Source organism: Mauremys mutica, chromosome 7 (assembly GCF_020497125.1).
Source record: "Mauremys mutica isolate MM-2020 ecotype Southern chromosome 7, ASM2049712v1, whole genome shotgun sequence".
NCBI lineage: Eukaryota > Metazoa > Chordata > Testudines > Geoemydidae > Mauremys > Mauremys mutica.
Window position 1 is genome coordinate 18,554,417 of NC_059078.1, and position 23,771 is coordinate 18,578,187.

At 45.0% G+C, this 23,771-nt stretch overlaps 1 protein-coding gene across 1 annotated transcript in view; it reads right to left on the minus strand.

Annotated features, from left to right (window-relative positions):
• The window catches only part of PLXND1 (plexin D1), a 137,041-nt gene extending 128,977 nt beyond the window's left edge, over positions 1-8,064 (minus strand). Inside the window, exon 1 of the mRNA XM_045023825.1 lies at positions 6,411-8,064. Within this exon, the coding sequence (XP_044879760.1) occupies positions 6,411-7,739 (1,329 nt within the window). The 5' untranslated portion in view covers positions 7,740-8,064. The remainder of the gene's footprint in view (positions 1-6,410) is intronic.
• Positions 8,065-23,771: the final 15,707 nt, after the last annotated feature.

Genomic DNA, 23,771 nt, shown 5'->3' on the forward strand with positions numbered 1-23,771 from the left:
GGGACCCCTCAGGAGGTCATGAGGCTATTACATGGGGGGGTTGCAAGCTGTCAGCCTTCACCCCAAACCCTGCTTTGTCTCCAGCATTTATAATGGTGTTAAATATATAAAAATGTGTTTTTAATTTATAAGGAGGGGTCACACTCAAAGGCCTGCTATGTGAAATGGGTCACCAGTACAAAAGTTTGAGAACTACTGTACTAGGGCAATTCTCAGCAGGCCAATTAAACCAGCTTTAAGGCCAACCTGACCCTTGTGTGGTGTCAAGTGGCCACACCACAACAGAATATCATGGCATTAATTTCCTTTTTTGGGTTTGATCATCTAAGGTGCAGAGCATCTCCTGGGAATTACTGAGTGCCCTCAACTCAAATCCATGTGAAATTACAAGTACTCAGCACAGTGGAGGATTGGGTCCTTAATTAATTATCTTTCAAAAAGGAAATTAAAAGGCATACCAGGCACATGGCATGAGGCTTAAGGGTGCATCAAACTTAAGAGTCCAATATCTGACCTGTTACAATGGTGTAAATATGGAGTAAATCCACTGGGGTTTCTCGGGTTTAACACCAGTGTATCTGAGATCAGAATCTGATCCCATATAGCAATAGACCCATTTACACTTAACTGTGTGTACTAAGCTCTGACAGCACCCCACCCTGGAAGGTATCAACTCAAGAGAGCACATATATTCATCATCATCATCTTTGGAGACATGGATTCAAATCCTGTTGAGGTTACATGTGATGAAAATATACTTCATAGGGGACAGTTATTGTCCCTGACACAAAAACAGCACGAGACAAGTTACAGAATATCAGGGTTGGAAGGGACCTCAGGAGGTCATTTAGTCCAACCCCCTGCTCAAAGCAGGGCCAATCCCCAGACAGATTTTTACCCCAGTTCCCTAGATGGCTCCCTCAAGGATTGAACTCACAACCCTGGGTTTAGCAGGCCAATGTTCAAACCACCGAGCTATCCTTCCCCCCTTGTTATAATCTCTACTCAGAAGAGGCAAACCTGGAACTTCCCCACTAGCCTTTGGTGCAAAAAACAACCACTTTCTCTCTGTTCCAAAATCCCTCCTTAACACACATGCTTTCCACTAAACCTACCAGTCTTAACCCACCTGTTTCATAAGTGCTTTTACAGAACCTTTCATTAACAAAACACATAATAGCCACACTCTGATAATCTTCCTCTGCTTATCTAGAGAATCTGCATAGGCATTTTGTCTGGCCATTTAGACCCCAATTCAGCAGAGCACTTAAACTTGTGCTTAATAAGTCAATGGAACTATTCAGGGGCTTAAAGAAAAGCACTCTGCTGAATAAAGGCCTCAACGCATTGTACAGCAGGGAGCACACAGTCAAAACATAAATAACATATTAATAACAAATAACCAAAAATCTGCTAGTAAGGTTTGAGGTACTCTGTGGAGGAAGCATAAGCAACACCTACCCACACTAGACCTGTCTATTTTTCTCTCTGGGCAATACATCTGTCCCCCAAACGTATATTATTTATTCATTATTATTTTTACAGCACTGCAGGTGTGCATAGTGCTTTACAGACAAGCACAGTCCCTGCCCCAAAAGAATGTACAGACTAAGGTCCTGATCATGCAATCCACTTCTCACACAAGCAGTCTTTACCTGCATGAGTCCCACTGACTTCAAAAGGATTAGTCATATGAGTAAGGGTTGCAGGATGGGTCCCTTGATTTCTTTCCAAACAACAGCCCCCATAATGCTACTCATTACATGTTCTATAATATAGAATCTCTTTAGCTTAACCTGTGTTTGGAATGAATCAGCCAGTCATTTCATATTTTTTCAGACTCATTTTTTTTTTAAAAACCACCCTAATCTACAGAACCACTTTAAAAAAAAAAATACTTTAACTCATTTGAGTTATATGTGGGGGGGAAAAAACACCAACAAAACCTGGGAACCCACTAACTGCTGAAAAGTGGAGCTTATAATAGAAACATGGATAGACCCTTAGCTAAAACACCATGCCAGCTGCTGCTGTAATATATTTTCCTGCTGTGTTCCCAGGGCTGGGACGTAAAATGTATTAGAATATTTCATTGTCTCGAAGGTGGAAATTGGTGTTAGATTTTTTTTCAGTGCAAAGAAACATTATATTACAATCCTCATCTTGATACAGTTGCTCTGGGAGTTGGAAATAAAAGCAGCTTGTTAACTTGTTGGCAATTCTAATGATTAAGAAAAAGGGGGGGAAATTGAAAAGCTCGTCTTCCAACTAAATGGCAGGTAAGAAGGCTTCCAGCTGACTAGGTCAACGTTTCTAGAGATTCGCACTTCAAGTGAATGGGAAATGAACAAATATTAAGCAGGAAGAAATGTTAATAGTATGTTGCATTTATGTATTGCTGAACCTTCCATGCATGGAACACAAAGCACCTTCACAACCATAATCCTTAACACCCAATGAGGTAGGCTCAGTAACTACAGGAAGATCATTTTATAGATCAATTTACTGAGGCACAGGGAAGCGACTTGCTCAAGGATATATAGAAAGTCAGAGTCAGGATTAGAAGCTGGTTCTCCTGACTCCCAGCCCTATGCTATAATAATCACTAACTTACACTGCTCCCCTTGTGTAAATATACATTTTCTAAGAGCTTGATCCTGTAAGGTGCTGAGTGCATTCAATTCCCACTGACTTCAATGGAAGCAGAGGGGACTCAGAACCTTGTGGCACCCACCCCTCAATGCCACATACATCATTGTTTAACCACACTTCTAATGACACACCCATTCTTCATATGCTTTCATTATAGAAATGACAATCTTCCTAGTCATCGCTGTGTATAGATAAGATCCTGAATACAGCATTCATTTCTGCAATCATTGAATCAATACAAAAATTAATTATAAAAAAAAAAGGATTGATCTTGTCAGTCCCTACAGAGAAGTCACTTGCTTTACACTATAAACCCTAGTTTTCATCCTTGCTCTGACACTGACTCCATCTGCAGACTAGGGCAGGTCTCATCATCTCTGCTTCAGTTCCCCCACGCTATGAATAGCAATAAATATACTTAAACAATTGCCTTACAGAGCATCAAGAGGAGGTATTAATATCTATAAAGTGCTTTACAGAAGAAAAAGACTAGATATTTTAAGTGCTGATAAATGATGGCTTATTCATTGTTGTTAATTGTTGCCCCCAAGTGACTGTAAGTTAGAAAAACCTATACTATTCACACAGGCTGGTATTTTCAAAGGAGGCTGAGGAAGTTAGGTGCCTTGTTGTCATTGAGTTTCAAAAGAAGCTGGGCACCTAACTCCCTAGTACACTTGGAGAATCTCAGCCACAGTGCCTAATCCTGCAGTGATTACTCTGGGCGTGCCCCTGCAAAGTGCTGAGGGCCTGATTGTAAGGGATGCTGAGCACCCAGCACATCAGCTGAAATCATCAAAAGTGGAGGTGTGTTCAGCAACTCTGAAAGTTGGGCCCTCAACTCCCACTGACTTCACTGGGAGCTGAGACTGCCTCAGGACTGGACCCACACGATTTAATGCACTGAGTCTTTTTGTGGCATTAACTTAAAAGCCACAATGGTTACCAGATTTCCTGATGTCTGGCAGCTAGTACTTTGCCACAGAGGAAAACAATTCAACTTCCCTAAAGCCGATCTGTGAACTATTCCATTAAGGCTACCTATTTTAACATAGTGTGGGGCTGCCGTTGCCAGACACACTGGTTACCGTAGGAAACCTTTCTATCATTAAAAGCAGCAAAGAGTCTTGTGGCACCTTATAGACTAACAGACGTTTGGGAGCATGAGCTTTCGTCGGTGAATACCCACTTCGTTGGATGCATGAGTCTATAAGGTGCCACAAGACTCTTTGCTGCTTTTACAGATCCAGACTAATATGGCTACCCCTCTGATACTTTCTATCATTGCCACTGTAAAGCACGGAAGCCCAAACCCAAGTGCTCTGTCTTGCCAGTGAAATCAAACAGACGTTTTTATAATCTTTGATGGAGCCGAGTTGTGCCTCTTTTCCAGAGGAAGAAAAAAAGATATAGTGCTAAAGCAGCTCCATTGTTTAATAGTTTGTGACTTTTACTAAAGGGGGATATAGGCATCTTTATCTGGCATTAAAATTTATATTTCAGTGTTGTTGTTGTCATGTTGGTCCCAGGATATGAGAGAGACACGGCAGGTGAGGTAACATCTTTTAATGGAACAACTTTTGTTGATGGGAGAGACACACTTTCAAGCTTCACAGAGCTCACCTTCAGAACTGGAACAGGTAAAAAGCTAACTACAAGGTGGGACAGATTGTTAAGCATACGGGGTAAACACATGTTGCGAGAAACCACTTAAAATAAAGTGGACAGGGGTGTTAATTTCCAACTCCAAAGAAGAGCTCTGTGAAGCTCAAAAGCTTGTCTCTTCTTTCATCAGAAGTTGGTCCAATAAAAGATACCCTCCCACCTTGTCTCTATTAACATTTATGTCCACTTAGTAACAAATTGTGACAATGGCAAACTTGCACCCTAAATGCAATGAAACAATGCAGCCTGTGTCCCCTCTCCATGCAGTGTACACATACTGCACTGTCCTGCTGCAGGAATACACAGAGGGACGTGGGAAGAGAACAGCTACAACCGAACACACTGCCTTCCCTCCGCGTCTGTACAGAGAGCAACAACCGAAAGGAAAGAGAAAAATAAAGTCTGTGAGTCACCACTGGTTCACTGGGAACAGGGGACGTGGGAATAAAGACACTCCTTGATAAAAGAGGGGGCGGTTATATATGTGTGTGAAAACCACTGCATGTTTGACTTCATAGTAAACCAAGTAGGAATCCAATTGACTTTCACAATGAACCTAAATTTATACATGGGTACTGCATGAATATAAATCCTTGTGGAAAAAAAGGAGCTTACTGTGCTCAGCATGTTTTCCCCAACCTCCTAAATACTGTCTAGTATAAGTAAACCAGAATCACTCATCAGAGAAGGCTATGAGATGGATTTGAGTAGAGATGGTCCTGGGAGTGCAGAATACACATACAAATTCCGACACCCACGTCAGTCCCAGGCAGATTTTTGGCTTATTCAACTGCAAGCCTTGGAGAGAGATCTGGGTTTGGCTGCTGACACCCTCTCCTCACCCACCACACAAACCCAAAGTCTGATGGGGTTTCGGGTGCTGGGGTTTGGGATAGACCATTAAAGAAACAGAGCCTGATCTGCACCACTGAAGTCAGTGGAGCTTTGCAACTGATTTTGATCTTCATTCAGATCTGGCTCTTGGTTCTGATTCCAACCACCACCATCCCAAAGCCCAGTGCTTCTCAAATCCAAGCTTCTGACTGAATCCCATCTCTAATTGGCATTTATGCCAAGGAGGCTTCTGTCAGATACACAGTGGTGTGAAAACCGTATCACTTGAGATGTTTAAAACTGGACCAGACAAAGCACTGGAGAATAGACTGACAAGAACAATCCTGAGAGACAAACTAATACATCTTTTCCAACTCTAACTTCCATGATCCTTAGATTCTCAACCCCTTCAGCCTAGGGGATTGTTATCGCTTACCCAGCTAGTCATGAAGGTCCATGGTTATTATTAATCCAAACTTGAGACCCAATCCTAAAGTCCTTACATTAACTTTAATGGAGTTTTGCCTGAGTAAGAACTTTGGGACCATGGACACTCCAGCCCCAGCCAAGCATTCCACTCCATGTAGTGCTTGATACCAGAAGGGACTCACCACACAGTCTTTCTGGGGTGTGCTGAGCCCTGTCCTGCAGAGCTCTAGGTTGCCTTACAGTCTCTCACCTACTAAACAGCCAGGTTTCTCCCAGCAGGTGGTTTCTCTAATGTAAAATTTACTTCTTTGGTTCCACCGAAGTGCAATATCACAGAGATTACCTGACATTTCTCCCCCAACAGGTGGTTACTGTGCTCTCCACTTCAAAATCTGCTCCCCTGAGCTGCACTTTATCAGGGTTAGGGTTCTCCCCAGTGCGGGGTTCCCAACTCTGCACTCTGGTCCTCCACAGGGGCAAACCTGCTCCCTACACAGCAGCCCTGCCAGGGAACCTTCCAGTTTCTCTCGCTCCAGGAGGTTGTGTCCCCGGTCCAAGAAAACTGAGCTGCAGCAGCATCATCTGGGGGCACCTTAGGAACTTTTCTCAGTGGTTCCCCTACTGCTGGAACTCTGCTCTCCTGGACTCCCTCTAGTCCCACCCCGACCAGCCACAACATTAGAGGGGCATCTCCATCCCACCAGAGATCCCGCCCCCCCATCCTGAAAGCTCCCCTGAGCTGCAGCATCACTGGGGGTGGGGGGTTCCCCACGGAGGAGAGGCAACGTCCTAGCGGAGGGGGTCCCCCCTCCCCAGCCGCAGCCCCCTACCTGGATGTTCCTCTTCTCGCAGGCCGGCCCGGTGCCCTGCACCACGCTGTCCAGCACGGTCACCAGCCCGGCGTCCGGCTCCACGAAGCACGAGTGCCTGGCCTGCCGGATCCTCCGCTCGATGTCGGCGAAGCGGAAGGCGCAGAGCGCCGAGTGCTGGCGGGCCCCCGGCGGGGCGGCTCTCTCGAAGACCCCGAAGAGCAGCTCCTGGGGCGGCGCCGCCGGGGGGCCCAGCTGCAGGGCGGCGGTGGCGGGGAAGACGGAGACCAGGCGGGTGAAGCCGTCGCCGCCCCCGGCCCCGCACTGCAGCCCCACCTGGATGTAGGACTCGGTCAGCTTCTTGGTCTCGCCGGCGCTGGCGTTGCGGCCGGGCTCGGCCAGGCAGATGCGGGCCAGCAGGCTGTGCGAGTGGCTCTCCTTGTCGCCGGCGTTGGCCTCGCTGTTGAGGGCCAGGTAGGCGTAGGCGGCGGCGGCGGCGGCGCCCCGCGGCGGCGGGGCGGGGTGCAGGAAGGCCCGCACGAAGCTGAGCTTGTGGCGGGCCTTGGCCCCCTGCTTGATCTTGAAGATGTTGTCGTCCGAGGGGTTGAGGTCGAAGGTGAAGAGCTTGGCCAGGTCGCCGCGGGCGTTGAGGGCGCGGATGGCGATCTCGGGCGTGTTCTCGAAGCGATGGTCCTCCAGGCTCTGGTTGCGCGGGAAAAAGGGGCTGCCGAAGCCCGTGTAGGTCGCCCCCACCAGCAGCCGCGTGTCCGGCCGCCCGCCGCCCGCCGGCCCGGCGGGCCGCAGCACCAGCCCCACGGTGGAGGCGTTGGGGTGGTTGGCCGCGATGTTGAGCATGCTGGGGAAGACGGTCACCGGGTCCCCCCCGCCGCCGGCACCGGCACCGGCACCGCCCGGCGGGAAGCTCACGGCCACGGCGGAGATGTTGGCCATGCTGCGCAGCTGGCAGAAGCCCTGGTAGATGGAGCCGCACACCACCACGATGCCCTGCTCCGGGTCCGGCTGCAGGATCTTGTTGTAGTTGTTGGTCAGCACCTTGGGGTGCTCGCAGGAGGCCTGGGGCAGCTGGGGCGCGTGGCACAGGGGGTTATCCGGCACCGGGCCCACCTGCTCCTCCACCTCCAGCGTCAGGTTGGGGCCGGAGAGCTGGTAGAGCCTGTTGACCGCCGCCAGGTAGATCTTGCTGCCCAGCCCATCCAGGGCGAAGTTGTTGGTCAAGGTGGGCGAGAGGAACTTGTGCTGCACCTCCAGGCCGGCGCCGGGGCTGCCGAGGAGGGCGAGCAGCAGCAGGAGGGGGGCCAGCACCTTAGCGCCTCTCTCCCGGGGAGCCATCCTGCCGCCTGGGCTGCTGCTCTGCAGAGTGCATGAGGCTCCACGGAAAAGGGGGCTTTGCAAAGCCAGGGGAGGAAAACCTGCTTCCTGCGAAGCCAACACGCCTCAGCACTGAGTGACGCCAGGAGGGAAGTCCTGAGCTTTCGTTGCGATCCGCAGCCCTTGCCTGGTTACTGGACCTTCCTCTCTCTCTGTCTCTTCTCGCCAGCCCGGAGATCGGATGGGGTTAAACTGCCCCCGATCTCGTCTCTGCAAAGGCTGCACCCTCCCCTCTCGCTCTCTGACAGCTCCGCGCTGCCTGTGAAGCGATCCGCTGCTCTCAGACTTCTCCTCTCTTTCGCTTCTCTCCTTTCTGCATTACTCATGGGTTTCTTTTTTTTTTTAATTTAGGGTTTGTCATGTGAATGTGATTAAGTTAAAGATATTTTCCAAAAGCTGGAAGGCAAGCCTTGCACCAGCCAACCACACAAAGAGGCAGCCCTTGTTCCTTGATAGCAACTCCTCTTCTAACAAATAACTCTTGTGTTTGTGGTTTTTTCATGTTTCTAATCAGAATATGGGACTGAAGGGGAGAAGGGAGATAAGAACTTTTCTTCTCCGGACATAAAGCAAGACTGCAACCAAAAGTAAAAATAGCACTAACCAAACAACATTAATTTCAGCCAACCCCTCCCATCCATCGTCCCCCCCTCCCAACAGTCAGAATAGGTTAACTCTCACTGCTCTTGAAGTATTGCACTCTCCATAAAGAGAGTTGTACAAGAAAGGATAACAAAGAAGAGGAGGTCAGACTGTCTGGGGTTTGGGGGTCAGGAATAAATTAAGTGGACAAATATTCCAAGTATGTAGGGGGGGGATCTCTCCCAATGCCACTGTATTTCAGTCACTGGCGCCATGCACTGCTTGTTTTAGTTCCCTCTATTCCAATGGAGATGTGTTTGCATTGGGCTGCTCTTTTTCTAATGTGCTCAAGAAAGGCTGACATCCTCAGAGACTGAAATCTGTTTATTCCCAGAGCAGGTATAGCCCAGGCAGCACCAGTACAGGATTCCCTGACACTGCTCTGATAATGTTCCTGAATCCTATCCAAGAGGACCTAGGAATGAAAGCTCAGCAGGGATCAGATTGGGGTGGTACTCTTCCACCTTTACCCACAAAATAAGCTCTGCTTCTGTGAGTTGCTGCTCCCAGTAGATTGTGCAGGTGTTCAAATTATGATTGTGCATGTTCTTTGAGCTCCATTAGGCACCTTGTGCTTGGTTTATTTGGATTGGGCACCATAGTGAAACATCACTCAGTAAATTATGCAGGTCAGTGATCCTCCCTCTCCTTTTCTACACAGAAAAGTTATACCACTATTAGCTAGGGTGTGAAGTTAAACCAATATAGTGAAACTGCCATAACGCCCATGCAGAACCTGGGAGGCAGTGACCATGAGATGGTTGAGTTCAAGATCCTGACACAAGGAAGAAAGGAAAGCAGCAGAATACGGACCCTGGACTTCAGAAAAGCAGACTTTGACTCCCTCAGGGAACTGATGGGCAGGAGCCTCTGGGAAAATAACATGAGGGGGAAAGGAGTCCAGGAGAGCTGGCTGTATTTTAAAGAATCCTTATTGAGGTTGCAGGAAAAAAACATCCCGATGTGTAGAAAGAATAGTAAATATGGCAGGTGACCAGCTTGGCTTAACAGTGAAATCCTTGCTGATCTTAAATGCAAAAAAGAAGCTTACAAGAAGTGGAAGATTGGACAAATGACCAGGGAGGAGTATAAAAATATTGCTCAGGCATGCAGGAGTGAAATCAGGAAGGCCAAATCACACTTGGAGTTGCGGCTAGCAAGAGATGTTAAGAGTAACAAGAAGGGTTTCTTCAGATATGTTAGCAACAAGAAGAAAGTCAAGGAAAGTGTGGGCCCCTTACTGAATGAGGGAGGCAACCTAGTGACAGAGGATGTGGAAAAAGCTAATGTACTCAATGATTTTTTTGCCCCTGTCTTCACAAACAAGATCAGTTCACAGACTGCTGCACTGGGCAGCACAGTATGGGGAGACGGTGACCAGCCCTCTGTGGAGAAAGAAGTGGTTTGGGACTATTTAGAAAAACTGGACAAGCACAATCCATGGGGCCGGATGCGCTGCATCCGAGGGTGCTAAAGGAGTTGGCGGATGTGATTGCAGAGCCATTGGCCATTATCTTTGAAACCTCATGGCGAACGGGGGAGGTCCCGGATGACTGGAAAAAGGCTTCTGTAGTGCCCATCTTTAAAAAAGGGAAGGAGGAGGATCCGGGGAACTACAGGCCAGTCAGCCTCACCTCAGTCCCTGGAAAAATCATGGAGCAGGTCCTCAAGGAATCAATTCTGAAGCACTTAGAGGAGAAGAAAGTGATCAGGAACAGTCAGCATGGATTCACCAAGGGCAAGTCATGCCTGACTAACCTAATTGCCTTCTATGAGAAGATAACTGGGGTCTGTGGATGAGGAGAAAGCAGTGGATGTGTTATTCCTTGACTTTAGCAAAGCTTTTGATACGGTCTCCCACAGTATTCTTGCCAGCAAGTTAAAGAAGTATGGGCTGGATGAATGGACTATAAGGTGGATAGAAAGCTGGCTAGATCATCAGGCTCAACAGGTAGTGATCAATGGCTCCATATCTAGTTGGCAGCCCGTTTCAAGCGGAGTGCCCCAAGGGTCAGTCCTGGGGCCGGTTTTGTTCAATATCTTCATTAATGATCTGGAGGATGGCGTGGACTGCACTCTCAGCAAGTTTGCAGATGACACTAAACTGGGAGGAGTGGTAGATACGCTGGAGGGTAGGGATAGGATACAGAGGGACTTAGACAAATTAGAGGACTGGGCCAAAAGAAACCTGATGAGATTCAACAAGGACAAGTGCAGAGTCCTGCACTTAGAATGGAAGAATCCCATTCACTATTACAGACTGGGACCGAATGGCTAGGCAGCAGTTCTGCAGAAAAGGATCTAGGGGTTACAGTGGACGAGAAGCTGGATATGAGTCAACAGTGTGCCCTTGTTGCCAAGAAGGCTAACAGCATTTTGGGCTGTATAAGTAGGGGCATTGCCAGCAGATCGAGGGACGTGATCATTCCCCTCTATTGGACATTAGTGAGGCCTCATCTGGAGTACTGTGTCCAGTTTTGGGCCCCACACTACAAGAAGGATGTGGAAAAATTGGAAAGAGTCCAGCGGAGGGCAACAAAAATGATTAGGGGGCTGGAGCACATGACTTATGAGGAGAGGCTGAGGGAACTGGGATTGTTTAGTCTGCAGAAGAGAAGAATGAGGGGGGATTTGATAGCTGCTTTCAACTACCTGAAAGGGGGTTCCAAAGAGGATGGATCTAGACTGTTCTCAGTGGTACCTGATGACAGAACAAGGAGTAATGGTCTCAAGTTGCAGTGGGGGAGGTTTAGGTTGGATATTAGGAAAAACTTTTTCACTAGGAGGGTGGTGAAACACTGGAATGGGTTACCTAGAGAGGTGGTGGAATCTTCTTCCTTAGAGGTTTTTAAGGTCAGGCTTGACAAAGCCCTGGCTGGGATGGTTTAGTTGGGAATTGGTCCTGCTTTGAGCAGGGGGTTGGACTAGATGACCTCCTGAGGTCCCTTCCAACCGTGATATTCTATGATTCTATGACACATATGCCAGTGTACAAGTGCCTTTTTAGAATGTAGATTATGTTGCTTGGGGACAGGTTTAAGAGAAACTAAAAAAACCAACTCTTGATACTGGACTAAGTGTTTACATCAGTATAACTATTGATTTAACTATATACTTACACCACTATAACTGGTAAAACTTTCCCATGGAGACAAGCTCTTACATGTGAAAATAAATAGTTAACAATTTTGACACAAGTATCAGAGGGGTAGCCGTGTTAGTCTGGATCTGTAAAAGCAGCAAAGAGTCTTGTGGCACCTTATAGACTAACAGACGTTTTGGAGCATGAGCTTTCGTGGGTGAATACATGCATGCAGCCGACGAAGTGGGTATTCACCCACGAAAGCTCATGCTCCAAAACGTCTGTTAGTCTATAAGGTGCCACAAGACTCTTTGCTAATTGTGACACAAATTATTATCACCAGGCATCTGAGTTAACCCCTCACTGGGATGAAGGGTTCATACCTTGTAGAACTAGTGTTGCAGGCTTTCTGCAGATTCAGGTAGAGGTCTCTGCATCAGTTACTCCGAGTGCACATTTGTGACGTTTACTGTGCACCCATACCAGCTAGAAACAGACAGACTTAATTTTTAAATTAAAACAGCTTCTGGAGAAACAGATATTTGTATGTCATATTGGCTGAATCTATGCCCTGGCATTCAGTCTCTGCCACTTCATTTGTTGGCCTTTCTGCTGAGATTGCCAATACAGAGAGGGTTCGTGTATGTGATGTGAGCAGCTGTCCGCTGGGAAATAAACTGAGACCCACACCAAATTCATTTCATGTAACCACTAATTGCTAGCTGTGGGCTAATTGTTTTCTCCCTCAGGAAAACTGACAGGAGGACAATAATGGGGAGGAAAACTCAGCAAGATTTCTCCCTAATTGTTCCATCAGGAGAAGGAGGATAAGATTGTCCTGGGACTGGGTTTTCTTCCCATTCTGTTCTCCTTGGGTTGGTGGGGAAATGTGATAGCACCAAGCCCTGCTCCTTGTCTGCCCACTCCCCATTGTGGCTCCACAGACTTGCTGAGCACCCTCTCTGGGGCCAGAGGAAGGGCTGCAGTGTCATTCACTGTTATAGTTTTATAATGTCACAATAATTGCTGTATTTCTTAAAGCCTCAGTTCCCGGAGTCCTGTGAATGTGTGAAAATCTTAGCTTTCAATTAAAAAAAAGTTTCTAGCCCTCGTGGTTCTGAAGAAAAGCTTGAAAACGTGACCTGAGCACATGGGAAGGGTGTGAGCTGTGCATGGAGAGGCCTTCCCATGCATAGATCACATGGTGGCAGTTAGGTCTGCTGTTTGATGTAGCCTATAGGATTAACCTGCTTGCTTGTATATATATATATATATATATATATATATATATATATATATTTCCCCACCAACCCAAGGAGAACAGAATGGGAAGATATATATATCTTTTCTTAAAATTTAAGTATTTGGTTTATTGTAATAGGTTTATAGATTTATATTAAAGTACACCGTAAATTAGGCTACATTGGTCACTAGTCTCCTGGCAAGCTCATGCTGATAGGCTCTGTGTTCCACTTTCATCCCCCGAGCCATCCCTGTGCCTGGGCTGTTCTCATGTTACTTGAGTTATTTTCACTTATACAAAACATATCATTGAGGCTGATGGGGATTCTGGATGACTTGTATTCTGGATAGAACATCCTCTGTTGTTGTCTAATCTCATTTCTACACCTGCCAGCTCCCTTCACCCCTTTCATGTCCCGTTCTCCTATTTCAGAGCCCTAATTAATACATAACTGCAATGGCCATGCCATGTCCACTGAAGATGTGCATAGAATTAAATACAGTGCTTTCTCATTAACTCATTGTCCTTGCTAATCATAACTATCCATTAGGGATATCAGTTCTTTTTAAAATATGGGATTCCAAGATGGTTTGGGTTTTTTATTTTCAATTTTTAAATACTATTGTGAGTTTAACTGCCCAGAAATAAACTCATGTTCTAAATATACCACCACATTGTATTTAGCACCATCCATTCTAGGGCATCAAGGACTTTACAACTGGCTGGTTAATTAAGCCTTAAGTGTGAGCCAGGTAAGTATCATTATCCCTATTTTACAGAAGGAGACTAGGAAGCATCGAGGTCTACATTTTCAAAAGTGACAAGTTACTTAAATGCCTCCATTTTTGGGTGCCCAGCCCCATAATCTATCTATTTTAGGGTTTTATAGCACCACTCATCACCACAGTATCTGGGCTCCTTCCAAGTGAGATCACCCTTTTAAAACACCTCATATTGGACACCCAAAACACGAGGCACCCAAAATAACTAGTAATGTTTGAAAATTTAGGCCAAAGTGAATAAGTGACTTACCCAAAGGCACACAGTCACTGGCCTTGTTAGGAATAGAACCCAGGCAGTCTGACTCCCAATTTACTGTTCTGACCACTTAGCTACACTGATACAGTTTGAGCCAAAATATTGGCGGTCTTTCAGGATTACCTGGTAAATATTTCATTTTTGTTGTTGTCAGGAAACAATCCTCCGATAAATTGCTTTGAGGATGATTTTTTCCAGAAATGCTTCACCCTCCCACCCACCCTCCGCCCATTATTATTAGTGGAATTGGAATCCCTAGAGAATATGTTCGGATAATGCTATTAATAGAGGAGTTTTAATCTCCAGTATGCAGCTCTTACTATTCTTCTTTGTTCCAGAAAGGAAGGAAGGTCTGAAAAAAACAACAAAAAACAGCCTATGCCTCCCACTATGGACAATTACCCTCTGCCAGAATCCTTTCCTGTTTGACGCTTATGCAGGTTTAACTATAACAGCTTTTTAGACTTGGGGGTGGGGGCAGAAGGGGTGTGTATGTAAGAACTCAAAAATTTTTTTAATATATTTATCCAGGAACAGTTGCTCTATAGAGGGAACATGAGTTACTTATGCACTTACTTGGGTTATATTGGCTCAACATTGTCAAAAAGCAGGCTCTATTCCCTTTAATATGCTGAGTACAAATATCTATTCATTCTCTGGTTTTAGCAGCGAGCTAACAGAGCACAGCTTGGCTTCAGGACAGTTCACCATCACATGTTGGGAATGGACTGGTTTGACTCAGCAGACCCAAATAAATAACCCACCAAGCTGACAATTTGGAAGGGAAGAAAAGGGCTGGTTTCTAGATATAACAGGTCATTGAATGTGACAGTGTCCCCCTGCCTAGAATCAAGTGAGTTCACCAGCATCCTGTGTTGTCTGTCTGTCTGTCTCTCACACCATGTCTTCTCTAGCATGGGGACTGTGTCAGGGATAGAAATTCTAAGAGGGTGGCTCTTAGCTCAATACACTGAGCACCTGGAAATCAGAAAAATAAATCTTTTTTTTTTTAATTATACAAATAGTATCTGGAAATGGTTGGCAGTTTCCCAAGCCTGATATAAGTGTTGCCTGGTGTGTGTGTGGGAGGGAAGGAGAGAGGTAGATAGAGGTGTTGTGAGTAGATCTGTGCAAAACTCAGCAGTTTCTTCTTTTTTTCCTCCTTTTTTTGATGGCGGGGCGGGGTGTTATGCTGATCTGTCCTTTGAGCTTGACATGAGCCTCTCCCTTTGGTTTCACAAGCTCAGACAAGCTCAAAGAAAACGTTCACTCAAAGTTGATGAGTTTCACACAGGAAGGTGAACATTTTAATTTGTCAGTCCAATTCTACCACTGTAAACCCCCCACTCCACTCTCCCAGGATGTGTGTGGAGGTGTCAGTAGGAGCTCTATTGATCAGTGAGGGAAGGATGGCCACAAGGGAAGCCTCTAACCCCCACAACCCCTCCAGTGTGCACACAGACTAATTTGGACTGGCTAAGGTAGCTGGACAAATTCAGATTGAAACAAGGCATACCTCTTCAATAGAGTAATTATCCACTGGAACTATTTACCAAGAATCATGCTGGATTCCCATCGCTGACCATTTTTAAATCAAGATGGGGTGTTTTTCTAAAAGATCTGCTCCTGGAATTATTTTGGGGAAGTTCTGTGGTCTGCGTGATACATGAGGTCAGAGTAGATGATCACAGTCATCCCTTCTGGCCTTGGAACACCCTTGCTCTGTGTTTATAGGTTATGATGGGAGAGGGGGCTCACTGATAGAAGGAGAAGAGCAGGAGTAGGGAGGTGAATGTGGGTCACAGGGGAGAATGGGGATGGAACAAGAAAAAAATGAACCCAACAGGAATTGTCTCTAACATGGCTTTGGTCACTGTGTTTACCTGCTGCTCCGAGGCCCTCTCTCCTTTGCCTGTGTTTGTGCAGTTAGACTGTAAGCTCTTTGGGGCTGAGACTGGCTTCGTCATACATACTGTATCTGTGAAGGACCGGTCTATTCCACTTCAAGGCACTCAGAAACAACAGAGAGGGAGTAAATAGACCAATTGATTTGCAATCCTTAGCAAATCTTTGGACAATCATGGACTGAGCTTCTAGTTCATTATTCATTTGTATTGCAGTAGCAGTTTACAGTGCAGCCAGGCAGATTTCATATAGTTATTATAGATGATTTATGTAGCCCCAGCAGTGTGCTAGCTGCTTAGCAGAAAGAGTAAGACAGCATCCCTTTGCCACAGATCTTCCCCTCTAAGCAGAGTGGGCTAAGGTTTGCTGCAAACATACCTCGCAGCTGTGGCTGTGAGTGCAGAGGAGTCACGTCTGAACAGTGTGGTTCTGATGGCACCTGACTGCTTCTCTGAACAAGATAGTGATTTATTGGGACCCTGAGAAGTTTTCTGAGTGGAATCATGTTTTTTCTTCAAGCCTCTGGTGTTCAGAGATGAGCCTTTCCCAATACAGTACGGAGCATCACAGACCGTGTAATGCAGGGAGTCAGTTGTAGCCTCCTCTCCAGCACCCATCAGGCTAGCATTTAGAGTGCTTTGGCTGCTGAGATGAGCTGCTTAAATCCAGCTGTTACCAGGAAACTATTTCCTGTGTTAACAATGGACTCTGTGGTGGTGAAAGTTTGCCGCCCAATTAATGGTGGCATGATTTGGCAGACCTGACATCTTCGAAGTTCTAGTATAATGCAATGGAAAAACGTTACAGGTTATAAGATTACTTAGCACAGCTCTTTGGGGAGAAGAAAGAGATGGTCTTGTGGATCAAGCAGCAGCCTGAGACTCTGGTGAGCTAGGTTCAATTTCACTAGCTTCCTCTATAAGCTTGGGCAAGTCAATCTCTCTATGCCTCAGTTCTTCACCAGTAAAGATACTCCCTTGGCCTGCCTATTTAGGTTTTGAGCTCTTCCATTCAGGGACTGTCTTCCTCTGTGTATGTACAACCTAAAGGGGTCTCATTTACAATGGGCCCCTGGGCACAAGTGCAACATGATTACTACCAAAAGTGCTGAGTGTCAGGAGCACTGGCTTCTAATCCAAGCTCTGATACCAGACTTCTGGGGATGCTAAAGCATAGAGATGCTAAGGCCCAGATTCCCCAAAGGTATATATAAACACCTACTGTAGTCAATTCACATGTATTTGCTCAGATGTAGTTTAATGCCCCCTGCCAACAGTTGCTCTAGTAGTCTAACAATCAGCTTCTGTGGTCCAGCCATCTAATTACATCACACTTTAGTCCCTACATTTCTAGGATAAAGTCCAGCAAAAAAACCCCAAACCAGATGTCCAATCTCTGTATCCAGTCTGCTGTCCTCAAGTCTGGGCCTAGAGGTTTTCTCAGGGCTTCCAGTGGCCCATATCCCTTCTCAGGGGCTTCACACACCCATACCAACAGCCAGTAGGGCATGGGTGGGCAAACTTTTTGGCCTGAGGGCCATCTGGGTATGGAAATTGTATGGCAGGCCATGAATGCCTGGTGGGGGAGGGGGACTCTATGGGCTGTAGCATGGGGAGGGCTCCATAGGGGATGTTACCGAGGTGCGGGGGGAGACTCATGGGGTGTGGCGTAGGGCTCTACAGGGGCGGTACTGGAGACTCCTAGGGGTCCTGCCAGCAGTGACACCAATTGAGCTCTCTGACCCTTGTTAAACCATTGTTCACCTGTGTGGGGTGCATACCCTATCACAGTCCCCCATTGCCAACACCAGGGGCGTTCCATTGGTAACTGGTAAGAGGAGCTCCAATGGTGGCAACTGCTAGTGTAGATAGTGCATCTGGTACCAGTGATGTTTTTAATGCCATATTGTGTAAACTTGCTCAGCACAGGCCTAAGCATCAGTTAAAATGTTGGTGGCTGTGAGACCCTTACCACACTAGCACGCCTCACATTTCCATCAGCTGTGGCGCTGCACCAGCATCAACAGTGGTGGGAAATATTCCCTAGAACCCTATTCTGATCTGACAGCATTTTACACCCATTCTGCGAAGCTGTACATGACTATACAGGGTTCAGGGCAGAACAGAATCAGGCCCAATCGCTGTGGACTAAGTCCTGCATCTTAACTTAGGCTCTGCACCTTTTAGCTTCATTGGGTACAAAGGACTTCAAGTGTTGGTCCTTTTGTGAGTGTTGGTCCTTTGTATAGGAAACAAAACCAGCATATGCCAGGGCATTCATAATGGAAACTCACAGCACAGTTCAACCTAGTTTTCACATATAAATGAACATAATTTGTTGAGGAAGAGTCAACATGGTTTTAGTAAGGGGAAATCATGCCTCACCAATCTACTAGAATTCTTTGAGGGGGTCAACAAGCATGTGGACCCAGGGGATCCAGTGGATATAGTGTACTTAGATTTTCAGAAAGTCTTTGACAAGGTCCCTCACCAAAGTCTCTTTCACAAAGTAAGCTGCCACGAGATAAGAGGGAAGGTGCTCTCGTGGATCGGTAACTGATTAAAAGATAGGAAACAAAGGGTAGGTATAAATGGTCAGTTTTCAGAATGGACAGAGGTAAATAGTGGTATCCCCCAGGGATCTGTTCTAGGACCAGTCCTATTCAACATATTCATAAATGATCTGGAAAAGGAGGTAAACAGTGAGTTGGCAAAATTTGCAGATGATACAAAATTACTAAAGATAGTTAAGACCCAGGCAGACTGCAAAGAGCTACAAAAGGATGTCTCAAAACTGGGTGACTGGGCAACAAAATGGCAGATGAAATTTAATGTTGATAAATGCAAATTAATGCACATTGGAAAGCATAATCCCAACTATACATATAAAATGATGAGGTCTAAATTACCTGTTACCGCTCAAGAAAGAGATCTTGGAGTCACTGTGGATAGTTCTCTGAAAACATCCACTCAACGTGCAGCGGCAGTCAAAAAAGCAAACAGAATGCTGGGAATAATTAAGAAGGGGATAGAAAATAGGATAGAAAATATCATGTTGCCTCTATATAAAGCCAGGGTACTTCCACATCTTGAATACTGTGTGCAGATGTGGTCGCCCCATCTCAAAAAAGATATACTGGAATTGGAAAAGGTTCAGAAAAGGACAACAAAAATGATTAGGGGTATGGAACAGCTTCCGTATTAGGAGAGATTAATAAGACTGGGACTTTTCAGGTTCGAAAAGAGACGGCTAAGAGGAGATATGATTGAGGTCTATAAAATCATGACTGGTGTAGAGAAAGTAGATAAGGAAGTGTTGTTTACTACTTCTCATAACACAAGAACTAGGGGTCACCAAATGAAATTAATAGGCAGCAGGCTTAAAACAAATAAAAGGAAGTATTTCTTCACACAATGCACAGTCAACCTGTGGAACTCCTTGCCAGAGGATGTTGTGAAGGCCAAGACCATTACTGGGTTCAAAAAGAACTAGATAAATTCATGGAGGATAGGTCCATCAATGGCTATTAGCCAGGATGGGCAGGAATGGTGTCCCTAGCCTCTGTTTGCCAGAAGCTGGGAATGAGTGACGGGATGGCTCACTTGATGATTACCTGTTCTGTTCATTCCCTTTGGGGCACCTGGCTCTGGCCACTGTCAGAAGACAGGATACTGGGCTAGATGGTCTGACCCAGTAGGGCCATTCTTATGTTCTAGATCCAGCTTTCAGTCTAAGGAGATGACCAAGCTATACTAATTCAAATCAAGCTGAAACAAACGATGGATACACTGCAAGTAAGTCTGATTTCTCCTGAGGCTTCATAGATCAATCTAAGTGCTGTCAAACCCCACAGAGCCCGTAAATGACATCAAGTGGGCTTAATCCTGCCAGTTTTTGTTCAGACATTCTCCACTAACGCCAAAGGGAAGTTTTCCTAATTAAATCCTATAGGATCATGCTCACATATTTCACAATTAGCAGTTGCTCATATATGCTTAAAGAGACAGTCAATTGGTGAAAGTTAGTCAAAGCAAATAGGCACCAGTTTTAAACTTACTAACCTGCAATCATTCTATATACTTTTAATTACAGCAATTATCTAATTCCAACATATGTCACCAGTTTTTAATAGCTTACATTTTAGCTGTTTTTGACTTAAATAGGTTTTGTTAAATGCAGCATAAACTAGACATAGATTCAGTCCCCTCTCCAACATAATCAAGCGTTCAATGTGGCTATTATTACAATAGATGCTTTTGTTTTTCTGTAAAGTAAATTCAAACTAATTTGACTTACGTGAGTTTCTTTATCATTATACTTACCCACATCACACAGAGGTTTGGTGAGGATTCATGAGTTAATGTTCGTTAAGTGCTTTGAAAGTAAAGGTGCTAAATGTGTTTAATGATAATTAGTGCTACTTGCTTTGGGCCTCTCACTCCAAACATAAAAGTGTTTTGATCTAAAAAGTCAAAGAACTTTTTAAAATACAGATTCCTCATTTGGGTCCTGATTCAACAAGGCACTAAAGCACAGCTAACTTTAAGCACCTGTGGTCCCATCGAAGGTACCTTGCAGAACTTAGCCTTAGGCACAAATTCTGCTCTCAGATATGTGTATGCCACTTCCACTGAAGTCAAGTGAAGGCAGAATTTGGTTGTTACAGGGAAAAAGTGCTAACTTCACTGCGCTATACATAGGTCTAATCATGAAATCCTGATTCAGGTAAAAGTCCTGTTGTTTGAAAAAGGGGACAGGATCAGCCCCTTTCAGAGTATATTTTTGTTGTGCTTTAGTTATAAATGTATGTGCCTACATTATTTTTAGTAGGAAACTTGAAGTGTTTTCATTCCTAATCTTGAGAGACTCTGCTATCTGCAAGATAAATCCTTGACCTTTTAGTCCAAGCACCATGTGTTTTACATTCCCACTAATAGCTGTCTCACATTTAATGTCATTTGTAGGGTATCATTGTGTGCTGCATATTTTTGGATGTACTGTAGCAGTTTGATCCTTTCCCTGACAATGCCTTGGTGACACAAACAATGTTTTGAATCATGTATTGAGACTAAGGTTTGCATGTGCATCCAACATGTTAATTAATGAGGCAAAGGTAGCTTAGGTTGTATGTTTATGTGTACATTCTGTTCAGAAATGAGCAGTATGTCAGTGTCTACAAAAAACTAAAATAAACCATTCATCCATATAATAAAGGGTGTACAAAACCTAACAGTAATGGGGAAAAAAATGAGTGATATTTTCCTCTGGATTTAAATATTACTTTGTGGTGTTGGCAACCTAAATTCTGCAGTCCATAAAAACCCGGTAATCAAACTGACCGGGACTAACTGTAATCAAAAGTGAAATTGACTAATCTACATTTAGTTTCTAAGGGGAATGAAATACAAAAGGCAAACAAACAGCATAAATAGTGAAAAAGGAAATTAGACTGTCAAAAACCTTTCTATTTTAAAATACGAAGTACTGGTGACTGTACAGGTAAAGGAATTTGTTGGGTTTTTAAAATATCTGTTTCTTAACTTTATGCTGTCCCTTTATGTTTTAGTTCCCCATCTTTGTAGCAGAGCCATGGCTTTTTTCTGATGTCTCAAGTGTGATGTTTCAGAAGACAGCACCTATGTATAACATTGCATGTGTGTGATCCTAAGTGTTATGGATTTACTCATTGTTTTTCTCCAGTTCTAAACTGTGTTTTTCTTTTTTAGAAATCTGTGAGGCTCGCAAGTTTGTTCTCCTACAAATGCTGACTTAAAATAACAACACTGCAAATGATTTTTAGCTGCTCCTGAAGAAGAGCTCTGTGTCACTTGAAAGCTTGTCTCTTTCATCAATAGACGTTGGTCCAGTAAAAGATATTACCTCACCCACCTTGTCTCCTGCGTTTAACTGTAAGTTAATGTAATTCCTTATAAAAGGTGCCAGATCAATCGCTCCATAGAGGCAAATCCTCTGCTTGGGCACAGAACACGCGCAGCATGAGTAGTGGCAGTGACATTCCCCCGTTGTGCTTAACCCCTGTTCTGGAGGGGCTGAGAGGGTAACTCAGTTTCAGTCCCTTCAGTCTTGGCTCTGCTGAGATTAATGAGAAGGGTGCTGAACTGTACCCACTGTAGTAATGGGGTAGGTTATACGAGGGCCTGTTCACGAGGAAGTAGACTAAGACCAACCCATTTCAGGCAGACCACCAAATGACCATCAGCTAGTAACAACTTTTGGTTACCATCAGTTTGGGTCAGATGTGAACCAACGACGTAGGGCATGCCCCAACTCCCACAAAAGTAAGTGGCAAAACTCCTAGTTGGAGCAGGATCAGGCCAATAGAGGTGAAACGTTCTGTATCTCATTGCCAGACCACAGAGCCATCCAGTCCTGGGCTTTTAAATTTTAACCCATCACTACTTAATTCATTAATGCCTAATACCTGGGTCACACGAGACACAGTACAGAGCTGGGAGCAAAAGTGTATGTCAGAGGTTATATTATGAAAACACACTTTTCACTGGACGGCTCAGAGTGCATGTAATGAGATATGGGACCTTTCTCCTCTATGTCAGTGGTTACAGTTCAGCCCAGACTGCTAAGTGACCAAAATTTGTTACCACCCGGTTGTAGTTCAGTGACTTATGAGAAATTAGTTGATGGCCATAGGTCAGTTCCCAGTGGAGAGGTGTCAACAGCACCAAAAATGTCATAGCTGGCATAAATTAGAACCTTGGCAACTGTAGCAACGAGGACCAGGAATTGCGTGAGCCACAGAGCAAGGAATGCTCCATTAGCTGGAGTCCAACCCAATACATCTTCAGGATCTTATCTCACATTCTGCTCCTTTTGTGCTTTATGTTCCATCACACAGAACATGCTTGGTCATCCTCGTATCAGGGCAGACTCTTTTGACCTACATAATAGTGCTTTTCACCTTCAGGCTCCCTCTAAGGAATTGTTTTATCGTTTGATCTATGTTCTTCTTCTAAACTTTGTTGACTTAAGCCTGGGTTTAAAAAAAACCTCACCTCTTTGGGCTTAATTTTCTTAGGTGTTGCTCAGTTGGCCTCCTTCATTTCAATGTTTGTTTATCTTTGTGTGTGGAGTGGAGCAGCCCTTACTGAGCTAAGCCTTTTAGCATCGGATTCTGATACCCTTACTCATGTCAAGTGGCTCTCTCCCTCCTTTTAATGGGACTACTTGTGGAGCAAGGTACTATTCAATGTGAGTAAATGTGGCTGAATCTGGCCCTTAAATAACAAATAAATGCCTCCCCTGGAGAAGCTCACTCCATTTCAGTGTTTAGGCCCTTTCCTGGGACTGCCTAGTGAAGCTTATACTGCCAATGCCCATGCTGGACCTAAACTATGGCTAAAGAGAGGATTTGGTGTCAATCCAACACCTACCTCCAGCACTAAATCCTCTTAGACAAAAAATAAAACAGCGCACACTGGGCCCAATTCTGCAATCCTGACTCTTGTGCGTGAAGTCTCTGGGCACTGTTCCCATCAGGAAGGTCCAGGGTTTGGCCCATTGTCTGTTTAAATGGCAGAAGGGTAAGTAAATATTAGTAGCTAAACTAGTTATTAACCTGCCAGCTGAAATATCCAATACATCCCATGTTTTCTTCCTGGTAGATGCAAATGAGACTGGATTGTAAACATCTCATGCCTAAATTATACCTCAGAGCATGCAAGTAACGCAGTTTGCCTTGTCTGAATTATTTCAGTAAAAACAAGGCAGATAAATGAGTGTAATTTGTCCTGAGTTCTCTCACACTCCGGCTCTTTCCCTGCTTGGGAACTCCAGAAGTTTGAGGGATAGACCAGATATTGAATGTAAATATGCATCTTGCCTCCAGATTTGGCATAAGAGCAAACCAGATGAGTTTTGGGGATTTTTTAATATAAAACCATGAACAAAAATGAGCTAGAAGTAAGAGCTCTTTTGTGGACTATATTTCAAAGGCATGTGAAACTCTGGCTCCCAGAAGAGCATTCTGGAATTAGCGGCAAATGCTTTTATTATTATGCCGAGGTCTCACACTTAATTGGTTTCAGATCTAATAGCTGTGATCCTG